The 24243-nt window shown below is 37.8% G+C and overlaps 1 protein-coding gene across 4 annotated transcripts in view; it reads left to right on the top strand.

Moving 5' to 3' along the window:
* RNASEH2B (ribonuclease H2 subunit B) overlaps window positions 1-23780 on the top strand; it is a 43416-nt gene extending 19636 nt beyond the window's left edge. For 2 of the 4 annotated variants that reach the window (XM_053971222.1, XM_053971221.1), the window contains exons 6-11: window positions 5992-6056; window positions 7266-7371; window positions 10461-10539; window positions 11317-11359; window positions 16410-16490; window positions 18446-19187. In XM_053971222.1, the coding sequence (XP_053827197.1) occupies window positions 5992-6056; window positions 7266-7371; window positions 10461-10539; window positions 11317-11359; window positions 16410-16490; window positions 18446-18553 (482 nt within the window). In that variant the 3' untranslated portion in view covers window positions 18554-19187. The other 2 variants (XM_053971224.1, XM_053971223.1) reach the window with 2 other exon arrangements.
* The last annotated feature ends 463 nt before the right edge of the window (window positions 23781-24243 follow it).

Genomic DNA, 24243 nt, shown 5'->3' with positions numbered 1-24243 from the left:
AAAACAGTAGAAAAAAGCTGGAGAAGAATGAATATGCTGCTGAGAAAGAAGAACACAAATTTTCTGGCTTTGCATAATTTAGTGTTGTGGGTTTAAGCTTAAAGACTTAATTGTTTTAAAATACAAAAATTGGTTGAGATGCATAAGTATATGAGAGAGAAAACTCAAATGGAAAAGGTTATCAGGCTATCAATTCTGTACATAGTTTCCTCAACCTTTGCTCAGAATTCCCTTTGTGGGGGCTTTCATTTTATTTGAGGACAATATATGCTTTCTAGGGAAGGGACAGGAGCATGATATTATTTTTGCAGGTTTGCAGATATGCAAAAAGTGCAACACCTCAGATTTTATTTTCAGTCCTTTAAACAGGCTTGCTAACTCCCTGATAGGGAATGGAGATTTCTCTACATGCACATGCATATGGAGATCTGCAAGAGAACATACAGGAATCTTTTGCACCACCGAGTGCAAGTCTAGTAAGCTGTCTGATTCTTATGCACCAGAGCTCGTCCAAGGAGTTGAGGTTAAAGTTAAAAAATAGATTGAAAACTACAAGCATTAAGAATTTGCTTTCAGAAAGCAAGCTCACCCTTATCATTGATATATATATGTATAAGAAGAAATATTTTGATGATCTACAGATAATTGGAAGTGGCTAAGGAAAGATGATGAAAAAATAAAGTCTGCTAAGTAAAAGACCAGACCTCCTTCTAGCTGTAGAGAGCATTAAGGTGTTTGTGGGGGCAGAAGCTGTAAGTTTATTTAGGTGAACAAGTTTAAGTATTTTGAACTTGATATGGTGCATGTGCAGTAAGGTAGGGAAGTTGCATTTGAACTTCAGGGCAGGACATGTTTCTGTTGAAAATGCTCATTTTCACAAGAGAGCATAAAATCTATGTAGCAAGGCTGTTGCCACATTCTGTTTGGGACCGGGGTAGTTGGAATTATGTGCTTCCATAAACACATAATTGTGGAGTAATATTACTATTCCTTCTGCATTTCCAAAAGAACCTACAGAAACATCTAGTTACATTTTTGTATCATTTGGACCAAATAATCTTTTTCTTTGGGTGAGTTCTGAATTTTGAGAAGTCTTCTTTAGGACAGGTGCATCTGAAATGCAAAACCACTTTGCCTTCTCATGAAGTGGCAGGTATTTCCATTAAAAAGTATTTTTAAGCTTTCAGGCAATTGCTGTGCCTTACAACTTGTCTAACATGTGATAAGTAGCCAGGGTGAGAGAAGAGCTGTTAAACTTCTGTGTACAGAGTGACACAATCATCAAGGTTGGATGAAACCTTCAAGATGGTCTAATCCAAGTGTCAACCTAGCACTACCATAAGCACTCCTAAACCATATTTCCAAGTGTCACATCCAGCCTCCTCTTGAACACTTCCAGAGACTGATTCCACCACTGACCTGGGCACTTTATTCCAAGGCCTGACCACCCTTTCAGTGAACAAATTTTTCTAATATCTAATGTGAAGATCTCCTGGTGCAGCTTACAACAATTTCCTTTTGTTCTTTCACTTGAGACATGGCAAAAGAGACCAACCCCGCTTCAATGCAACTCCTTTCTGTTTCTGTTAGGTGTAGAGAGCAATAACGTCCCCCCTGAGCCTCATTGAGAGTAAACACCCCCAGCACCCTCAGCTGCTCTTTATCAGACTTGTGCTCTAGACCCTTTACCAGTTCGGTTGCCCCTCTCTGGACACACTCCAGCACCCCGATGTCCTTCTTGTAGTGAGGGTCCCAGAACTTGAGGTGTGGCCTTATCAGTGCTTATGGGGATAATCACTGTCCTGGTCCTGCTGGCCACCCTATACCTGATAAAGGTGCATTCTTGACTTTCCTGGCCATCAGGACACATTCTGGCTCATGTACAGCCACTGTTGACCAGCACCTCCAGATCCCTTTCTGCTGAGCAGCTTTTCAGCCACTCTGCCCCCAGCCTGTAGTGCTGCAGAGGTTTGTTGTTTCTTGACCCAAGTGTAGGACCTGGCTTTTGTCCATGTTGAGCCTCATGCTGTTGGGTCTGGGCTCATCAATCCAACCTTTCCAGATCCCTCTGCAGAGCCTTCCTACCCTGCAGCAGATCAACACTCCTGCCCAACTTGCTGTCATCTGTGAACTGACTGAGGGTGCACTCAATCCCCCCCATACAGATCATTGATAAAGATATTAGATAAAGAATTGGCCCTGACGTCACTAGTGGCTCACTGCCAGCTGGATGTAACACAACTCTCTGGGCCTGGCCATCCAGACTGCTTTTTACCCAGTGTAGAGTGTACCTGTCCAAGCCATGAGCTGCCAGCTTCTGTAGGACAGTGCTGGGAGAGGCAGTGTCAAATGCTTTCCAGAAGTCTAGATAGACAACATCCACAGCCTTTCCCTCATCCCCTAAGGAGATCACATTATCATAATGGAGGTCAGGTTGGTCACTCATCTCAGAAGGGGAAAAATGGAGCCACATCCTTTTGGCTGTCATACTTGAGTCTGCGTAGGAATTTAGGACAAGGTCTGGATTATTTTTTTTTTGAAGGGGCACTTCCTCTAAACAACAGTACAGCCTTTGGGCAGTATTTGTGTTCCCAAAACAAAGCTTTTCAAAGAAGTGTTTGCTATAGACAAGATCTTGTGTCTTGGCCGAACTTCTGTATCCATTCTAATACTGTATTTGTAGTTGTTATCCGTCTGGGAGCATCCTCCCATAAACTGTAATCTGTTAGACAGTAGTGAAGATGCTTCACTTCTTGGTTTTTTTCCATTTTAAGTAATGTATTATATACACCTATAAGTTTGTGTCATTTTACCAACAAATTGTATTAGCTGTTAAATGTGAGTTCACTTCCTGGTTTTTGTTTTGAAATGTGAAGTGAGCAATGCTTTTGTCATAAAAGCTGTAGACATACTCACACATCAGCTTTATGTGATGTTCTTGGATTTTCCCAGGCATGTACCTGCATGTACATGCTGCTGCTTTTCTTGCTTGGGTTTGGATTGGGTTACAGTGGGGCTTGTTCTTAGGATTTCTTTTTTTTTTTTTGAACTCCAAGAGTACTGTTATGCAATGAACCAATTGGCACTTGCTTGCCTGTCATGCACGCATCACCTTTCTGTTTAATCCACTTCTATGTGTTTCATATTCTCATGTCTTTTATTGCTTGTAAAAAATACCAGCATTATGACTTCAGGTACTCACTCTTTTCTGGCTCTTAAGACCTGTTGTCCACTTTGTAGCCTTTCTCATTTTAGGAGTCGAACATTAGGGCAAGAAATACCAGTTGCGTTAAGGCTTCTGCAGCTCTGTTCTGCTTGACAGAACTTAACAACATAATTATTTCACTCTTCATTTAGTCTTAAGACTTCTAACATCTGTCTAAGAAATTCTTACCCCAGAGCACTCACAGTTTACACTTACTGAATTAGCAGAAAATCCACCTTCCCTGGCCTCATTCTTGAAGGGCACTGAAAATTCATTTAGTTGAATTAAATTCTGAATTACCTGCTTTAATAGTTGTGGAAAGGGTGTGTTACAGCTCACTAAGTCTGGGTGAGGCATGTTGTTTGCTAATAAATTCTGACATTGGATTGAATGTACAGTAGAGAAAGTTTAAGAAAGGGTTATGAATTCCAGTTCTAGAATGTTACTCTTTGTTTCATTTTGCAAGGCAAAAGCTGCACTATGATCTTGTCTGATGTGATTAACATGAAGAGCCAAGAAAACTTACCTGATTAGAAGAACTAAATAATATTGCCAAGCTTGTATTCCCAGGAGGTAGGAAAAAAAGGGGCCCTATAAGTTTCAGAGTTATGGAAAACACTGAGAAAATGGATTTTAAAATGTGCTTTAGGCAGTTTGCTCAACAATACATCAGGGAAACTTCCAAGTCTACATAGCGATTACCCGATCACTGAACATATTATTTAATTGTAGAACCACTTATATTCCATCTGTATTTCTCAAACCCAATCTTTCCAGATGTCTGAGACCAGTTTTATAGGCACCAGACACATTAGGGAACAAAAGGCTTTCCAATATATACTCATATTATCAAACGTAGTCACTAACTCTCACCAATATCAAATGTGCATCACATGTTAAATCCACGTTCCAATATTGAATCCTTTTGTCAGCAGTTTGTGACTTTCATAACTCACTTTAATTCTTCAGAGGTCTCGAATATTGTCAGTTTCTAGAGTTGAATAGTCAAAACTGTCAAGCACACAAAATATTTTCAAACAAAGTGATCTCTGAAGGGTTCAGTGTAATTATTTTTCACATGTTTTAATGAAAATGGCTTCACAGTTCTACATTTCCTTTCCCTGAGTCACTCTGAATCATGCTGTTATGGGGGAGCCTGCCTGGGAATCCAGACTAGAATTACTTTTCAGCATGGGTAGGGGGATGATGCCCAGAGGATGTCCCTTCCTCGAACTTTCTTAGATAAGAGAGGAATCCATGAATTGTACTCACAGTGCTTGAACCCAAACCATGTTAGCCCTTTGAGAAGCAGGTTCAAGTATCCAGAGAGTTTCTCATTTTCTGCTTCTTTCAGAGCCGTTTAGAAGCTTCTAAGTCCTAAAGCCTGCAGCCAACAATGTCACAGCTAATTCTTTTACCTGCAGCTCATCATAAAGCAAAGTGCACATCAGTGTATTTTTCATTTTTGCTCTGAAGAATTTTTGTATTTTGCTATTATACAACTATTGAGACATTTAAACTTTTATCTTGCAAACAGCTTCCCTTGACCTCTCCATGCCCCCTGCCATACATACAGAAAGAGCAAATAATAGTTCACTGTTTGTGTGCAATTTGGAAGAGCCAAGATAAACCCCAAAGAAGGAAATGCTGAAGGAATCATAAATAATATGTTGTTGTTTGCCAGGGGAGAAGGGAAATTCATGAAATGAGTGTTGGAATATGACACTGTATCAGTAAATGACATGAAACAGATGTAGGTATTTATGGGAATGGTATACAGGAGGTCAGAATGTATTGAAATACCTGTTAAAGAAAAAGACTGAAGCAGCAGGCTCAAAAATCTGTGAAATCTTATTAGGCATCTGATTCCATTTCCCAAATATAGCTTTCTGTGAGTTAATACTGAATTTTTATACTGAAATTTCCCCGAGCCTTGGTAATTTTCTCTTGTGCCTGGATATTCTGAACTCATGTATCTCTAGATAACTGATCACATGTGAATAGCAAGTGTTCATGATGCCCTCGTTATCGCAGGGGAAGCACTCTCCAAAAATTCTTACATCACCAAGTTAATTTGTGTTGCTCCATAAATCATGAGTGAATCATGTACTTCCTCCCACAAGGAGTGAGTTTCACTATTTTGAATTCTGCATTTTCTTTTAACATTATATTGAATTATGTAAAAGGGGGATAGAAGTAAAAATTCTGCTTTAGTCACTCTGACATGAGAGAGGATAACTGATTGGGAAACAGTTTATTGAAGAGGTGGATGGTTTAGCTTCAGTAACCAACTGTCTGTTCTGGTCCCTTACTAAGTGCTGGAATTCAGTACATAAAGATTTAAGATAATCTGTTGTTTAAAAAAAAGGGAAAAAAAAAAAAGAAAATCATGGAACCAATATTTTCTGTTATGAGATATGTAGTTAAAAGCACCAGTCTAGTGATACAGGGCAGTGAAGGTGAACTGAAACTACAAGGGCTTGAGAAGAGTTTTAGTGAATAAGAGAACCCAAGATTACACATAAATAAAATCTGTGCTTTGCTGGATTAGGTCCTAATTAAAGAACTATCAGATTGTCCAGACTAGTTCATATCAGCTCAGTCTGGTTTTTTCTGTTTTTTTTTTTTTTGCTTCCAGTATTTTTAGACTTAGTGCCTTGATATCAAACATGTGCAAGATGCAAATTAATGTTAATATTCTATCTACAAGTTAAAAGATTTTAAAGGTATTGAAAATGCAATCCAAACCAGACGTGACTTTTTTTCCCTTGCTTGTTTTTTCTCAGAGATGGGCAGTCAGAAATTCCACAAATACAGCCAAGAGAAGACACTGAAGTGGTTAAAGAAAAAGGTATTGTGTTTCCCTTTTGCTTTAAAAATTGTTATATGTTTAAAATGGAAATGCTTATTAGCTTGTCCATATTTGCATTGGAGCCATGTGCTGTGCCTGAGTTCAAGGTATGTGTCCCGTCCAAGAAGGACAGACATCACAGTAAAGTTGCTCCACTTGGGAATGTGATCAGGTGTTGGAGATATTAACAAGCTTGTTGCATTTCTCTTTTTGACGGGACTGGCCATGAAAGGGGCCTATATGGGGTGTGGGTAGGAAGAAGAAGCTGTCAGCTTATTGCTGTAGGCTTTGCATAATGTGAGGGGCTTGCGTTTGCTTTGTCCCTTTCATGGATGGGCTAGAGGAGAGTTGTGTTCAAAGCTGTGCTTTGAAGCTGGACAGAACTGCCTTGGTTTTGTGCTACAAATGTGTTTCCTCAAGTTTTGGCAGAGTTCACTCAGAACGGTCCTGGTTTGGTTGCTATCATCCTGATCCAGTCATGCTGTTCAAGAGGTCTGTAGAGTTCGCCAGAAATAAACTAGTGTTAAAACTGAGCTTGATGGGGTCTTTGTTTTCGTATAAAGAAGGTGAATTTCATTTTACTCATGCACATGTGCTCTTAACATGATGCCACCCTATAGAAAAAGAGGGTGTGCATCGAATGATGAGGTGGCCTTGTCATTTACATTAATCAATACAAGCACAAAATCTGGTCCACTTTCTGCAGTGATGAGGCATGGGAATGAATACCTATTTTGCAATGATTACCTGAATATTTACATGTGAACAGGTACCCGTTTGTATTGTTGAAAATACCTTAATCTGACAGTTCTCTCTCTGTTGGATCCATCACATCAATGCCCTGTAAAGTCTTTAATCTTTGATTTCCACCAGGACTGCCTTTGCCATCTTGCTGAGCTCAGGAGTGTTCTCTGAGCAGGTGTGTTTCTCACCTGTGTAATCATAGCTGTTGAGTCTGAGTAGCTCAGCTCATCTTAGGGTGCTACAAAATTGGTGCTCTGTTGCCAAGGCAACGTGTTCAAAGACATGCTCGTTTCTTTGGGTTTTTTGAGCTCATCTGCTAGTCATTACAAATGTATATTAAATTTCACCACAGTCCATAACTTGAGTGTTTTATATGCTTGAAACAAAATTACAAGAGCTTTGTCACTGCATTAACATGTGCATAACAATATTGATACAGGCATTTCATTTTTTGGTTTTCTGTAGGTTAATCAAACAGTGAAAGCACTTAAAAGCAACAATATATCAGTAGGTGAAAGGGTGATTGCAAGTACATTTATCAACAATAAACAGATCACAGATGCTCAGGAAGGTAAGAATTCCATTTTTGTGAAGTCACATAAGTAGAGATAAAACACATGATTAGAAACTAAAATATATTGAAATTGGCCTTTGCAGTAAAGTTATACCCTGTACAGAAAATTCCATATAAGTTGTGACTCTGTGCCTTGGCTTTTCCAAGTTCTTTGCTAGCTTCATCAGATGACATTGTAATTAACAATTAACAATCTCAGCTGGGATTCTCTTAGCTTCTTCACAGTTCAAGGAGGAAACACTTTTCTCAGTGAAATATATGCTGAAGTGCTTTGCTGAACTGAGGCTGTGTTAAAGAATAGGACACATATTTATAATATATATAAGTTCTCACCCAGTAAGTGTGTCTATATTAGAACATGCTTCTTTTCAATATTATTTTTATTAGAATGCATGGAATATTAGCATTCATAAAATTCTTCAAAATGGTGAAGGGATCTTAGGAAGTCATTGTCACAGGGAAAAGGCTCCTGGTCCAAACATTACTTTATGCAACAAATGTATGAGTTGGATGATTTTTGTGGGTTCACTGGCAATTTAACAACCTCAACCCACTACAAATACACAAAATTGTAATTATTAAGGGCAAAATTTTAATAATATATGTATTAAATTGTAACAATCCTGTTACCAAAAAATCTGGTGGGATCCTGTTTGCTTCTGTTCACCATTTTACTGGGGAGGGCAATGTCCTGAATGTTACTGACACAAAATTCTGTAGAGAAACCTGAAAATGGACTCATAATAAAATCTTTGAATGTTAATGAAAATTAAGAACAGTTTAGAGCAAGATGAAACAAAGCAAATTGTTTCTTATTACAAAGACATTCAGAAGTCTTCATGCTATTGAAAATTAAAGAGAAACAAAGCAGCTTGCTGACAAAGTAGAAAATGAGCTACCAAGTCGTGATATCAAAGGAAACAACATAAATGAGATTTATGAGGCAAATAGACAAATTTGTAGAACAGAGATTGTAATAAATGGTTTTTAAAAAGAGACCAAGTTGCAAAAGTTGTGACTTTAACTTCAAGGTAGCTTTTCATCTTTTTCCCAACCCCTACGTTTTTAAAGAAAGGGGAAAGTGTCCTGGCAACAACCATCTTGACTATGCTTAAATACTTTTCTCTGAAATTTATTATTAAATACTTCATCTGCAGTGGTTTTTTTTTTCCACCTTGCTCTTTATTTATATAGGGACATGATTATAATAGTCTTTTTAAAAACCATGGGTTTTCATATTTGAGAGAGCAGCATTGAAATTGGGAATACTGGGGTTTAAAGCAGGTGAGTTTTGGAGATAGTCCCTCTGTATGTGGCAAGGTGAATGACAGGAAGTCAAATGGACATTACTCAACACTTATTTCTAGTAAGTCTCATTTTCTTGTCCAATCCTTTCATTGCTGTGACAGTGCAATTTATTTCTGTAGAAAATTGCTTTCATAGGGGTATTATGAAATTTCAGCATCTTAAAAATAGGTGGGTGTATGTAGTTAGCATCTACAGATGTTGTAGGGCAAAAATAGGGGAGGATATAATAAGAGCAAATAGGGAAGTAGGGGAGGTTTATCATATGGGACTTGAATATTTCATTCAGAAGACAAAGAAGGGAGGTGTGCAAGTATTCCTGATGTTTGACGAAAGATTAATAACAAAGCTAGAATGGCATAAGAACACAGACTCCATAGGAGGCAAATAGTGATATTTTTAAATTGGTAAAGGAAGTCAGTGAAGATTGCTTCAAGTCAGAAATGCAAAGAGAATGGATTTTATATTTAGTATGAAATAATAACAGTTGATTTGGACTCACCATAATGAGTCATAATGTAAAGAGTGAAATGATCGGAACATTTTTCTTAAGCAAGAAATTGGACATATTAAGTGCTGAGGTGAAATTGTCTTGGGCAGGAATTATTCCTTGTTCTCTCCTGACCCTAAAGGGGGCTTAGAGAGTGAAAAATCTTTGATGAATCTATGCAGTGAAGGAAGGAAGAAGTGCAGATAGGTGATAGTAAGAAGTTTTTATCAGCACTGTTGAAATGCATATGTTGCTGTCAGTTTGTTAATGCTTTCTCCTTCATTGCCAGTTTGCATTGGGCTTTTCAGGTTAAAAAGAAAGAAAATGGGGGAAAAAAAAGATGTATTTATCTCTGGCACTAAGGTAATAGTTCTTTGCCACCTTAAGGTTGGTATGCCATGTGCTTCTGAACTCTCTAAGTGTGTAGGCATATGAGCAGATAAACTGGCCTGTTGAAGTTGGAATTCAGAGGGGAGATTTTAACTTAATATCTGTCTGGCAAATGTTTCCTGTGCATGGGTGCAGTTACTCCCTAGCAGCCTCAACAACAGCAAGTTTAAAAAGTCCAGCCCACGATCAGTAAGTGCTTGTGTAGAACGTGACCGGAAAAGATCTGGTTTAGGACTTCGTGTTATAAAAGGGTCACTTTTTTTTCCCCAGTCTCTCAGAAAAACATTTATAGCAGGAGTGCCCTGTACTGAAAACAGCTTCTAGTAGTTCATATTTCCACAGATAATTATCCTGTCTTGCCAGTGATGTTTAGATAGGCCTTGGCATTTTCTATAAAGTACTGAAAATTAAGTACAAGACTTTGAAATAGACTCATTGTCTCATCTAATTGTTTTCAGTTGAAGCCAGAAAATGTTCTTTAGTACTGAAGACCTTGCCAAATAATTGTAAGATCCAGATGCTTTAAAATTAATGATTGCATGTTCTGTTGAGTCAGCTTTTTACTTTTGCAGGTTTTTAAAATTTAATTTCTTCGGAAAAATACATGATATCTAGTACTCTCAGAAAGTGAACAGCTTTGTAAAGTACATGCAGCAGATATTAGTAACATGTGCTGACAAAGCGAGTGTAGTAAGTCTTTACTTTTTAAATAAACCTACAAGTGTCATATAACATAAACTACTTGACACAGAGAAGCATCACAGTGTATCCATTAGGAGTCTGTTACTAGTGATTCAACCTTGTGCCTCATGGTAGCACATGCAACATGCTAAAGCAAAGTGACTATGTAACCTGAATGTTCTTTTTCTCCTCCTTCCCACTCCCTGACCTCCTCCTGAAGACTATGTGCGGTATGCCCATGGGTTAGTATCAGAGTATATTCCTGAAGATCTGAGTAAGGAGTTGTTAAAATACTTAGGGTAAGTATTGTTCCAGCTAGCTTATAGCTTTACATGGATTAATGTCCATTTGGTAATTTCTGTTGAATACTGAGATTTGTTCATCAAGGTTGCAGTGAATGACACAATGTGATTATATTTGCCACCCTTTAAACGTGATCTTTCAAACATAGACATGGGTTGTTTTTTGGCTTTCCTATGGTGCTAAGGACTGTGAGCTGGGGGAGATGTAATATTAAAGTCGGATATGTCTGTTGTGTGATGAAACCCTGAGTAATGTATCCTGTTTGAAAGCAAGTGGGAGGAAAATCCAAAAAAGCAGTTTGTCCAGAATTGTCAAGCACAAACAGCAGAGCCAGGAATTGAGTCTTCATCCCCAGTCCTCTTTCTTTTTCCCTACTCACTCAGTGCTGCCTGGGTTTGACTTATTTATCTCACCTGTGTTAGTTTGTATTTAAATCTGGAAGGTGAGCCAGCATCCTCCTCCTGGTGTTCCCTGCCAGCAGCAGACTTGGCTTGGATCATCACTGTGACTCTGCACCTACTAATCAGCTCAGTTCTGTTCAAAGGCTTCTGTTGTGGTGGCCTTTGGAAAAGTGTGCAATTTGGAGCCTGAAGCCCCATAGCTGAACAGTTTCATAAGTCAGAAATACAGTCCACGAGCTGCTTTCTTTTGCAAGTGCTTGCCATGTGTGAGCAGCTGATAACCAAAGCAGCTTTCATGAAGAAGGATTTCCAAACTTTAGGTTGTGCAGTTAGTCTCTCTTAATTTTTAATTTAAAATCTTTTGTTGTGCAGGCTCCCAGAACTTAGAAGCCCAGCACCAGAGCCACCACTGAAGGTAGGAGAACATTAAGTTATTGATAGATGTGTTGTAAGTTATTTTTTTCTGAATTATTATTGAAACTAGACCAGACCAAGCACTGGGTACAATACATTAAGTAAGGTGACCTTGTGAAAAGCCAGTCTGAAATGAACTCAAGAAATTTACCAGGTAACTCATATTTTTAATAAGGAATATTTCGGTTAGTTTTCCTGTTTAAAAAAGGGGAGGGAAAAAGAGAGGCATATTTTATGGTTTTAGTCAACAGTCTTTTTCATATGTGTTTTGCTTATTTAGTTTTATTGAGGTTGATGGGACAATATGACCTCATAGGTTTTCTTTCATATATAATTTATGAGGACCCTGAAAGGGACCTCCTGGGTCATGGATTCCCAGACAACCATGTTGAATAATCTCTCATACACTGACCATTCTTCACTGTAAGTCTCATTAGGATTTTTTATTTCCATTACTTCTCTTGGAAGAGTGTTCTATAACCTCATTCCTCTGATGCTCAGAAACCTTTCTGTAAATTCCACCTTGAATTTATTCATGGCCAATTTATTTCCCTGCCCTTTTGTGCTAACTTTATCATTGTTTTTTGAAATTGAAATGGCTCCTTTCCCTTCCTAACATTAGTTCTTTCAATGTGTAAAGGGAAAACATATATGCTTTGCGTTTTCATTTTGAGAAGCCAGTTTGGTTGTGTGAGATGGATTCTCCATTCCCTCATTGTGGAAACATTTCTTTACACCTATTCCAAGATGAATTCAGTTCTTTCAAAGCAGGTGACCGGAAAAATGTGTAATTATTTCTGATAAAACCCTTACTCATACAATATGATGGCATTCTTCCCTTCTTATCTTAACTAGAAATACTTTGCCCCATTACAGACTAGAATCCCATTTGCCTCTATTGATGTGTGATCATATGGCTCTCTGTCATGCTGTGAATAGTTAAGACAGTTGTTTGTTTTTTTTTCACTGCAGTTTTCACTTGATCAGTTCTCAGATTTACAAGAAGTTCATGCAGTTAGTTTCTGAGTACATGACCTTTTACTTCTTCTGTACATTTTATCTGGTTTTAATGTTTCCAGTCTTGAAGGTTCCCTGGCTTTTTTACACAGTGTTAAAAGCTTTTTAGGTGTTCATAATGCTACTCATTGGTGTACATTCAGCAAATGTTAGCATTATATTATTATCCTTAAGTAGTAATTAACTAGTAATCTCCATCTGATCCAATGACGTCCCTTTCTGCATTATTTGCCTTTGTTTACCTTTTTCCCAGTTTCTCACCTACCTTAATCTTCTTATGCAGTATTTGTTTTCTGTAATATCAGCTGCTTAAGTGGCATCGTGTCAAGTCCTCTGGTAATCCTTCACATTCTGTCACCAGAAAATGTGTTATATTTGAGAAAATAAAGGCAAGTTAGTAGGCGTTACCTTGTTCTGTTTTTAGGCTGAGAGAGTTGGTGTTGTTCAGCCTGGAGAAGAGAAGGCTTCAGGGAGACCGTAGAGCACCTTCCAGTACCTTAAAGGGGCTACAGGAGAGCTGGCAAGAACTTTTTACAAGGGCATGTAGTGACAGGACAAGGGACAATGGCCTTAAGCCGAGAGAGAGGGTAGGTCTAAATTCGATGTGAAGGTGGTGAGGCAGTGGAACAGGTTGCCCAGAGATGTTGTGAGCTCCCATCTCTGGCAGTGTTCAAGGCCAGGTTGGATGGGGCTCTGAGCCACCTGGTCTAGTGGAAGGTATTCCTGCCCATGGCAGAAGGGTTGGAACTAGATGATCTTTAAGGACCCTTCAAACCCAAACCACTTTATGATTCTGTGTTTCATTTCTTCTTTAATTATTCTTCCTTCTTTAACTTTTTTCCCTACTCTCTTCTCCTGAGTCCTACTATCACTTTTTCTTCATTCTTATATTAGGGATGGGTCCTTGGCTATTCTGCACTAATATGGTCCCTGCCTGATAGAATATACACCTTAAAAATAGGTGGTAGCATCTGTAGATGCTAACTACATACACCCACCTATTTTTAAGGTTCTGTCTCTCATCTTGTAATTTCTGATGCAGTCTTCCAACCGGATCAGCATATTGAGTTTTACTTCTATCTTGAATAGAGTGATTTCTATTCCCTCTTCTGTCCCTGTGCTTAACCTCTTCATTTTTATTGAAAATTATTTACTGAGGCAAAAGAGTTCTTCCATTTTGGGTCCACACATAGGTTAACTTTAATATCTATCCAATCTCTACAGAACAGCAGCTTCACTTTCTCTTTTTTAATTCCCTTTTTGCCTCTGTGGCTAAACAACCTTGTACTGTTTGGTTTAATTTCCTTTCCAAGGTCTAACTCAGCTTGACTTTTTGGCAGTTCTCACTTAGTCCCAGGATTACCTGACCCCTAAACCGATCTCTTTTTTTAATATTTCTTTTCCCCCAGTCATTTTTTCCCCCCATTCATTAGATACTTCTGCTTACACCTAGTGTCAGTTGGATTTCTTTGGGGATGGATGGGGGGTGGTGGAACATGTGTGCATCTGTGTGAGCAAGGAGCCGCATTTATAGTGTTTAGTCTGAGAAGCTTTTTCCTCCAAGATTTTCACCTTGTTTGAAGTAAAAGATCCAAAATCACTTCTTCAGTCTTTTTCTTTTACCTTCCAAGTGTCTTTCTCACACATCAAGTTCCTTTGCTTTGCCTCAGACAAGTAAGGCATCTGGTTTGCAAAGTTTGCCCCCCTAGAACCAATAACCCGACTTTTGATAATCCTTTCCATTTAATATAAACTGGGCAGCCTATGTCTGCTGAAATGAGATTACATACTATGCTGGTCTTTCCTGCAATGTCCCTGCTACTTACCGAAACAAAGTCTAAAAAAAACCCTCATTTCTGGCTGGTTCAGTGACTGTTCTGTTTAGCAGCATGTCAGCTAGCACATAGAGGAATAATTGAGCCCTACTGTTATTAATAGCATTTGTTCTCCAATGGATATCCAGAGATATGTTATTTCCATGTGGCTGGACAGTTGTTCTGGCTGCACAGTTACTTGGCCCTTTGATTCAGTTAAGAATTATCTTTATGCGTTGTAAGAAATATTAAGCACACATCAGGAGCCAACTGATAGTCATTAGCTGTATAAGCATGTTAAAACAACTGTATTAAACTGCATGTGATGTACATTCCATATTGTGTACGAATAGCTTTTATACCATTGGGATAGTTCTGAGAATCTATTTTTAAAAACAGTTTTATTTCAGCAGTTTGGTTGCAGAGGAAATGAGGCTTAGAACTGTTCAGTTGTTGGGCAGTGAGACCTTGCTGAGGATCTGATTAATTTCCAGAGCACTGACCAGGGTGTGTATGATGTCCTTGCAACTTCAGAGATTGAAACACTCCTTTATTTCACAATCTCAGAGGAGCAAGGTAGCTTATATGTGGAAACTTCGTCCTCTTCAGACCATTTTTAATCACTTGTGTTGACATTTCTCTTCATGAGGGCAAGGTGTATTAACAGACATAATATATGGTTATTCCAAAATAAGGTTCTAACATGCATTTCCTTTTTGGAAAAATAATTGCATGTTTGGACATTACGTTAAACTCTGAAAGGAGGAAAGATGTAGAAACTTCAGTGATCAGCTGAAAAGCAATGACACATTCTCTTTCTTGAACAGGAACCAACTGGGTACAGCCTGGTCTTTGTGATTTAATGATTAAATAAAAATTGCATGTTCTTCGTATTAATTGTAAGCCATTGATCTTGTGTTGTAATCATCGCACTGTCCGGTTTGTCAGCAAAGGGAGTCTGGCCACTGGCAGATGATGAGAGACATTTACAAAGAATATGTAGGCTTTGCTACAGCTAAACAGCAAATGCTTTGCTGAAATGCAAACATTTTTGTTATAAATTTTAAAAACTTGTTTATCAGATTCCAAAAAGAGGAGAAAAGTAATTCTTCATTAGATTGTCATTTGAAAATGTAATCAAAGCACAGTAAACAGCCTCCTAAAGAGGCTGATCCAGATTCCATTGAAATCAAAAGAAAAGGCTTCAGTTGGATCTGGTTCTAAGAGCTGAGAAATCTAGGCTGCAGACTTGGCTTCTGTGCCAAAGAGAGAGAGGGAGGGGGAGAAAGAGAGATATCACAAGCACCATAAACAAAATGAATAAAACAGGATCTTAAAATGTATGGTACCATCCAAGTTGCTTGCAAAATCACTCTCTGGCACAAAAGCTGGGAAGGCCACAGTCTAGATTTCACAGGATATTAAGGACAGGGTAGTAATATCAGATATATAATAATAATAAAAATACAGTGTTGTAAAATACTACATATTTTTTTTCTCTTTTGGAAACATACCAGAAAGTTTTCACCTTTAAACTAAACACATGCTCACAGTTTATGGAAAGAAATATTCATTTTTATGGCCTGATCATGTGGAGTGCCGAGAATTGTTCACGTGCATTATTTCTGAAGTTAGAAGGCACACAGCACATGCAGAGCCAAACTTCCATATTATACTGTTGGATTCAAGTGATGAGGCAGTCAGTGGAGCTATGACAGTGTTTCACTGTTGCGAGCCTGTAGAAATGAATTAATTCTAAAGGCTGTGAGCAAACAGACAACAGACAAGATGATGATCGGCTTGTGTCGGCAGATAGCTACAGCACTGGAGTTGCTGCACAGGTCCATGAGATCATGAGCACCACAGTTCCTTGACTGTCAGGCACTGTCTTCCAATAGCTGCTCCAGAAAGTTCTCTAAATAGACTGACACCAAAGCCACAATCATGGCTGTTTCTAACAGTCATTCTTCAGAAGGCTAGGAAGAAAATGCTTCCCCTGACACTGAATGCTCTCTTCTGAATGCTGTAAAGATGGTTTATATTCACATGTAGAGAAGACAGTTGCAGACAGAAATCTTCCACTCTTGCTGCAGATTCTTCAGTTGATTGCCAGTCCTGTTTTGGTGCTATGGTTACGTTTTAAAGCCAAAGCTTTGAACTTCCATGTGTGTACATCATAAAAGTGGTTGACAGAGCAACTTCCTCACTCTAACATTTCAGAAAAGGAAATTGTCAGATGTCCCTGTGGAACCACAAGAAGACTATACTAAATTTAACAGCGACAATCTGAAAACCAAAAAGGTAAGCAAGCCTTGCATTCATACATGTTTTGCTGAAGTGTAGATGAATAGCAAATACTAGCACAGAGTGCTTAATTTCCTCCTTCAAAACACATCACAAATACAAAACAAATACAAAATTGTCTGACATCTGTAATTATATCTCTTTGACCTTTTCTTTCAGGTTTAATGTGACAGTTTTAATTTCCTATACTGAGCTGTTTTGTACTATTACTGCTGGGCTGTATTTCACCAGTGAACATTCCAGTGAGCCTGACAGACTCAGACACACGTGTTAAGGTGCTCAGCTAATGCTCGAAAAGCACTTTAGATGAGAAATCCTATGGCTTAATGATAGCAACTGGTAAATTTTAGTAACTCAAATAAGAAATGAAGATGGCAGCATTTACTTAAATTCCAAGGGATGCTAGGACAGGCTTTACTTTTACCTAGAAATATTGCTTGTGCACTTACTTATGTCAACTTAATGAAGTTAAATCAACACAGAACTTACTGATTGCCAGCTCCAACGCATGTTTGGAGGCCAATCCAAATCTGAGTCCAGCAGTGCCTGCCACTGTACTATTCCTAGGAGAGCAACAGAGATGTGAAAAGAAATAGATCCTGTCTATGTCTGCCAAAGCTGTGAGGCTTGTACTGGCTTATTTCTCTGAACATTGAAAATGAATCTTCCTCCAATCCATGGGGAACCAAAAAGGCCCGCTGTGCTGGTCTTGTGACCTTCAGTCTAATGCTGACTACTCGTTATCCCTTTGCAAAGAGAAGCAGCTGGTGACAGATGCATTCCTTCCTCCCCCCAAAACCCCAGCTTTTTTGTTTTGTTTTTTTTTTGTACTCATTGCACATCCTAGTTTGGAAAGTAAGAGGATTGCCCCCTAAGTGAAGGTGATAAATAGTTTAAATATGCATGTTTCCCCCCTCCCCACATTATATACTATAGCTTTTGAACTTAGCATAAAGATAGAAATAAACTGAGGAGAGATAATTCATTTTAACATTAAATATGATTTACTTCTGAAATAATAATGCACATTGATGAGGGAATCTGGGAAAGAAAAGATAGCCCTTGGATGCTGTACAGTATACTACTCTTTTTAAAATACTTTGGCAGTGGTTTTCTTTGTAGAGTAACACAGACAATCATACAGTTGTTGCCTATCTCCATTGTATTCATAGCCATCTAGCTAATCCCAAGTACTGTTATTGGGAAGTCCTGCAGACTGAGGAGTATCATAAAGAAAGGTTAATATAAAGTTTTCTTAATAGGGAAAGCAGCTAGAGATTTAAAACATAACACTTCAAAATACAAGAAAGAAAAGAGTTCGGCTCTATAAAATGTGGTTCATAAAATGTGTTTTAGGTGTAGAAGTCTGGGAAGTTGTCCCAGTGGCCTCAAAAGTGCTTTGGAAACGTTAGTTACCTTTTTCATGCCTAGTTCTTAATCTCTTTTCTCTTTATTTCACTCTGCATAGCCTTTGATAGTAAATCAGTGTGAATTATTCATCATCCGTAATGCAGGTCTGTAATTCAGCCTGCTGACAGCATAATCATGAGATGGAGTCGGAGGGTACAGAATGCATCTGTTCTATTGCATGCATTATTCCTCTTAATGTACACTCAGGGATTATCCCAAAGTAAATGTTTGATTTGGGATACCTCATTCTGCAGAAAGGAGAGATGTTTCACCTCCTTCTCCTTGTAGTTGGTTTCCTGTCTTTGTTTGAGGTTAAGTAATTCATCACAAGTATTCTTCAGTTTGAATAATCTCAAATTTGTTTTTTAATGTTTGTCTCCTACAATTCAAAGCCTGCATAACATTATCTTTATGGCTGATGGCTGTATACTAAAAAAACAATTCAACTTATTGCTTGACTTCTGTATTTAGGAGTTTGTAGCATCTGTTTCTCCCCTATGGAGTTGCTGTTTAACTGTTTCTGTTTATCATTTCACTCACAGGCAAACACCAAGATGTCTGCAGCACAGAAGGCTCTGGCCAAAGTTGATAAGAGTGGAATGAAATCCATTTCTGCTTTCTTCAGTTCCAAACCTAAAACATCAAAATGAAGACTTGTTCTTGAAAGAATTTTATACAGTGCTTATTTTTATGTTAAGCTAAAGATGTCTCCTGGAGTTTTTTGTTAGTATAGTATATCAGGGCGTGTCTGGGTACGAGTGTCATGGAGAGGTCTGTGAGCTGGCAGGGCACAGAGCTGTTGGGCCTTAGTGAGACAAGGCAGTACCATGATATCTGATTTTCCAGCCTGGATTGGGAAGATGGCCCAGCTGCATTAACATGGTGATGTGAGCTAGAAGCAAGGCTTATCAGGGTATCATACTGTGCTGCTGCTCCTTCTAGAGCAAGCCAGTCAAGCCCACCATGGAATTTTCTCCATTACACTTCATTCTAGGCTGAAAACTTGCCCACCTTTGATGATTTTTTTCTTAAATTCATAAGGAGCATTATTTTTTTAAAACCATCTGAAGTTTTTTACCCAGTGTTACATCAGAGTAGGATGGCATCATTGCATTTTTATTTTGACCCAAATGTAAGTGCTGATGTAAGCATTGTCAGTGGTGGTATTTTATTGAGGCAAGGATACCCTCTGTATTGGGATTTGGGTTGTTTTCAATATGCTGGAAACAAATGACAATGAATGTCAGTGTACACGTAATGCAATAAAGTGCTTTGTGTAACAAACTTGTGCTTGCTGTATTTGCTGTATGCTTCAAAAGTTAGGTTGGGTTTCAGCACATTTTTTAAGTGTTTTCGGTATTTTCTTGTGTATAAATTTTAATCCTTAAAGAGTTCTGGCATCTCTTTGGTGTTACATGATAAATCTCTTACCACCTAGCAATATGGGGGTGTTTTTATGTTTAGTTCCAAGGTCAAGAGGTCCTTACAAAAATAATCAGGGAAAAATTGATTTAAAGGCAAAAATGGGTGGGTTTTTTTTTTAAGAAGCCTGTTTGGCATTGGATTCATAAGCTTGAGTGTCTTAGAAAAGGTTTAGTTTTACAAAGTTTTGCACAAGGTAGGACTGTTATTTAAAATGCACTACCCACTCTTTTCTGTGTTCTTTCATCATTACAGAGTATTCCTGTGTATTTAGAGGGATAGCTGATGATGTGGCTTCCCTCAATCACAGAATTGAAAAAGAGATTGAGTCACTGGGATAATTTGTACCGATCTAGCCTATTCTGTACAATAATCAATGTCATCCATCAGTTGTTGTACTGAGTAATTACTGTGGATCAACTACAAATTGTGTTTTTGAAAGACACTCTTAAAACACATCAGTCTTTGCTACTTCAGCTCAGTAGAGAATCTGCCTGTATCCCTTGGTCATGCAAGTTTCAGAGAAATTAGGAATTCCCCCTTTCTGACTATACCATTTTTATAGTCATATTTCTGACTATACCATTTTTCCATTTCAAACTTACTTGCTGTCATTTACAACCTTTGGATTAAAATGGTGTCTGTTAGGTTAAAAAGCTCTGTGGCACTCTCTTCCAGCCAGAAATGAAAGAGAAGCCTTGCCATGTGTTCTATGCAGTTTTGTAGTTCTTGTTGGGTCTTGTGTGCTTTCAAACTGTTTTTTTTTACAAAGTGTCAGCTGTAGTTTGCAAATGCACAGAGGGGCCAGCATGGTTGGAATTCCAGATAGAGGAAAATACTTGGAAATCTACAGAATTATTTTCTCTCATAATAAATAGTGTTTGATGAGCCCAGAACGAGCAATTGTGGTTATTAACTGGATGGGTTAAATTCTGGAAAAACATTCAACCTCCCAAATTCATGTGAGTAGAAGGGATGCAGAAGTGATGGCAATTTTGAAAAACATCCGTCAAAAATGCATGATGATGCTATGGGAAAAAAAAGAAAGAAAAAGAACAGGCACATTCTGTCATGTTAATGGAGAAGTTCTGTGCAGGAAGCAACAAGTTAGGGAGTGTTTTGGAAGAAAAAAAGGAGTTTTGTATCTATTAATGAAAAGCCAGTTCTAGAAGATGCTGAGCAAGTAGACAGGCATGGAATGGGTGCTTGTTGGAAAACCAAAAAAGGGAGAGAATTACGTTAGAAACAGGAGCTATGGAGCAGAACAGAAATATGGTAGAAGCTCATCTGGATATTTAAATATGCTAGTTTTAGGGGTTTGGGTTTTATCAGTTCAAAAGTTTTGTGAAATAAATTTTGCAAGTGCGCCTTTTCATTGACGGAGCTGTTCAAGAACCTTCTATGAAAAAGTCCCAGTTTCTCTGGTCAGAATTTGGGACAGAGAGAGATCTACCAGATTTTATTTTTTCTTGCTGTACCTATGGCTTTCACATCTGCTGCTGTGCTCAAGGACTAAGTCTAGAGTTCTTCCTCTGTGCAGGGATGCATTTTGCTTTAGTGCCACATCTTAACTTTAGCTGTCAGCTATGCTGTAACTTATCACAATAGTAATTTTATTAGTGACTGTGCTTTTAGTTGAGCAGGAATTTGTGCATGACAAAAAAAATAAGCCATTTCCAAAAACCATTAGAGCTTTCATGTGAAAACAAAAACTCTTTTCCCTTAAGGAAAGCATGGAATACATTTAGTAACTTTGATACTTACATGTATCTGTAAGAAGTTATGAAGAGCATATGGTGCCAAGTGCATAAAACAATATTTCCTACCACAATAAGGATTTAAATATAGTTACCCTGCCTGGCCAGCAGTAGCAGTAGGTCATTATGAAGTGCTGTTTGCTATTTCTTCCTTGGTTAGCATAGTATGGAGCAATATGCCAGCACTATTATAGAAATGTGGTCTTACTTTATTTCTTTTTCTGGGTTAACATGACATCTCTACATGTTCATGTAAATATCTGATGAGCTGTGATGATTTTATAGTTGTTTATCTGGGATTAAACAGTTCTCACATTTTCACTTTTTTTGACTTTGCATAGCAAATGGGTTGACGTTAGTGGGCATGGAAAACATGGAAATAACAAGCACTGACTTAGGGATATGTAAGGGTCAAACTGGCACATTATTTTCAGTCTTAAGCAATAAACTTAGTTCTATTTGTAGATGTGATTGGTGATTTGAATATTTTCAGTGGAAGAGGTGGCATAGTTGGCAGAACTTGCATTCAGATCTGAAATCTGGAAGGGTTCAGTGTGCTTGTTTTCAGGTGTTCACTTGCATCTGACATGATGTTTATTGGGGCAAAATTAAATGCATGGATGGTTATTTGAATAAAGTAATGGTTTTGACTAGGGTTTTCTCTTTCCTTTGTAGATGCCTGAGAAAAGACGTGCAAAGAAGAAATGAAAGGAGCATAAGGAGATTTTCTTACATTATTTTAACTTGCCATAATCACAAAGCTGCTTTTGACAGTTTTTTTTACACACTTTCTGAAAAATAAATGTTTGACATCGGACATGCCCTGTTCCAAGAAAGAGCAAATCTCAGCAGATTAGCATTGTTAAATATGCAGTGTGTTAAACATACTCTGCTTCAAATTTTATAGCTTACACACGATTGGTCTATCGGGCCCTTCCAGGAAAGCACTTACGAGCATGCCTAAAGTTAAGCACATGAGCAGTGATCTTAAAGTCGGCCGTGTTGTTCGTGTGGGTAAGTGCTTTGCTGGATCGGTGCCTGCAGCCCTGTTAGGTGCTGAGCATCCTGATCCATATCCAGCAAAGCACTTACATCCATGCTTATCTTGAAGTGGAAGAGCCAGTCTAATATTTGTGCATTAGTGTTCACCATAAAATCTCTCTTGGCACAATGACTCATATGCTTAATATTAAGCACCTGCCCAAGTATTTTGCAAGATCAGACCAACTACATCCTTGAGCAAGTCTTAAATACTTGATTTTCTATGTTTTGTACTCATTTTTTTTATAGAATGTATGCTTTTAGTTACTGTAATTACAAGTTTTAGAAGCTGTATAGCAAAATATGTTTGTATAGCATGTTTTATGCAATTTCTTCTTTCTTTGTCATAATCTATCCAAATTCAGAAAAGTGGCCTTTTTGGATGAGAAGTGCAATGTTCAGTCATAAAATCAACCAAAATGGAAAAAACCCCAATATTGACTCTTTTTAGGACATTACATTTTTAAAAATAATTTCACTGAGTTTGATTTACATGATTTTGTCCAATGCTGACCTATTTCACAGAAGGTGTCACCTGGCTGAGGTTGTGTGGACAGTATGACTCTTAAGTGCTAAAGCTTCAGGTAGAGAAGGGCAGATGGAGAAGCTGTATTTTTTATTTTGCTTCTTTTATTCTAAGGGATTGAAGCCTTACAAACATGTATTAGATAACATGTACATTTTGTGTTAAGAACTAAACCAAAACCTATGTAATTTTTCAGGTTAAAAAATAAAAAAGACCTAATTATCCTTTATTTATTAATGTAAGTGACACTTTCTGTGGAGTGGGCTTCAACCAAAATGTCAGCCTGTGTCTATATAAAACATGCAGAAAGTGGATGCTAATGAGAACTGGAATTGATTTGTGTCATATGCAGTCTGATGTTCTTAACTTAAATACCTGTATATCAAACTACTATTAATATATAACTCCTTGCTGGAGAACTTTTTAAAGTTAATAATTGACAATATTTTGAGCAGAATGAATGTTTACTTTGGTAAATTCCAACTGTGACCCCAGTTCACAGATGCCTATAGCAAATGGCCAAAATGGCTGGTAAAGCTTGAATGTATTTGAAGTCTTCTAGGTAAAATGTAAAGAAATATTTTGCATCAACTCTAGCAAATTTTGCCTAACTTTGAATAAAGAAGAGCTCCAAGAAGAGTTTATTATGACCTTGCTGAAAACTAAATTTCAGGAGAGAGGCAATAGCTTATTCAACTTTTTTTCCAACTAATTCTGTTCATCTGTGTTTCAGAATATGAAAAACCTGAACTATTAACTATTTAGAAATCATATATGAAAGGAAATGTAATCTGAATGCCTGTTTTAGGAATATGCACTGAATTATTTTTGTAGTCTGGTGAAGTAATGTGCACTTTCCCTTTTTAAGGAAAAAGTATTTAAACATCAGTTTTAGGAATATTATTATGAATTAGGAATATTATTAGGAATTTTAGGAATTATTATTAGGAATATTAGGAATTTTAGCAAGATTATTACATGGGTCCAAAGTGAAATTTCTATTTTTCTAGCTTACATTAAAAAATGCTTGATGTATGAATTAAGATTGTATATTTCAGTATGTGGTTCCATATTTTGTAAAATTTTATTTTTAATTAATGTACAAGAAAGAAATAAATGCCTTTGGAATAATTTGCTGATTATTTCTTCACTAGTATCACAGAGGAATGCAAAGAAAAACACGGTGCAGTCAGGCTACTGATGCTGTTACCCTTCACAGGGTAGTCAGTAACTCTTGGACTGAGTTGGAGGAAATAATGAATCCTGATATAAATGCAAATCTAAAAGTTCATTTAGACAGATTCAGTGATGCAATTAGGCTAATCCCTAAGGACCTTACTGTACACGTGTTCTAAAGAGAACCCATCTCTGTCTACATACAGTTGCTGGCCTACACACTCTGGACATTTTCATTTTCGTGAACATGGTGGTGAATCTTTGAGTGTTCATGGGATGGAGAGAGTGGAGGTGAAGAGAATGATGTGATTATTTGTGTGACTTTTTACGTATTTTGCATTCTTTGCCATCATGTGGGTGATGCATAGATACTCCATCACAAACTGACATGGAACTGATAAACAATTATTTTCCATGT

Source organism: Vidua macroura, chromosome 2 (assembly GCF_024509145.1).
Source record: "Vidua macroura isolate BioBank_ID:100142 chromosome 2, ASM2450914v1, whole genome shotgun sequence".
NCBI classification, from domain to species: domain Eukaryota; kingdom Metazoa; phylum Chordata; class Aves; order Passeriformes; family Viduidae; genus Vidua; species Vidua macroura.
This window is presented reverse-complemented; position numbering and strand designations above follow the sequence as displayed.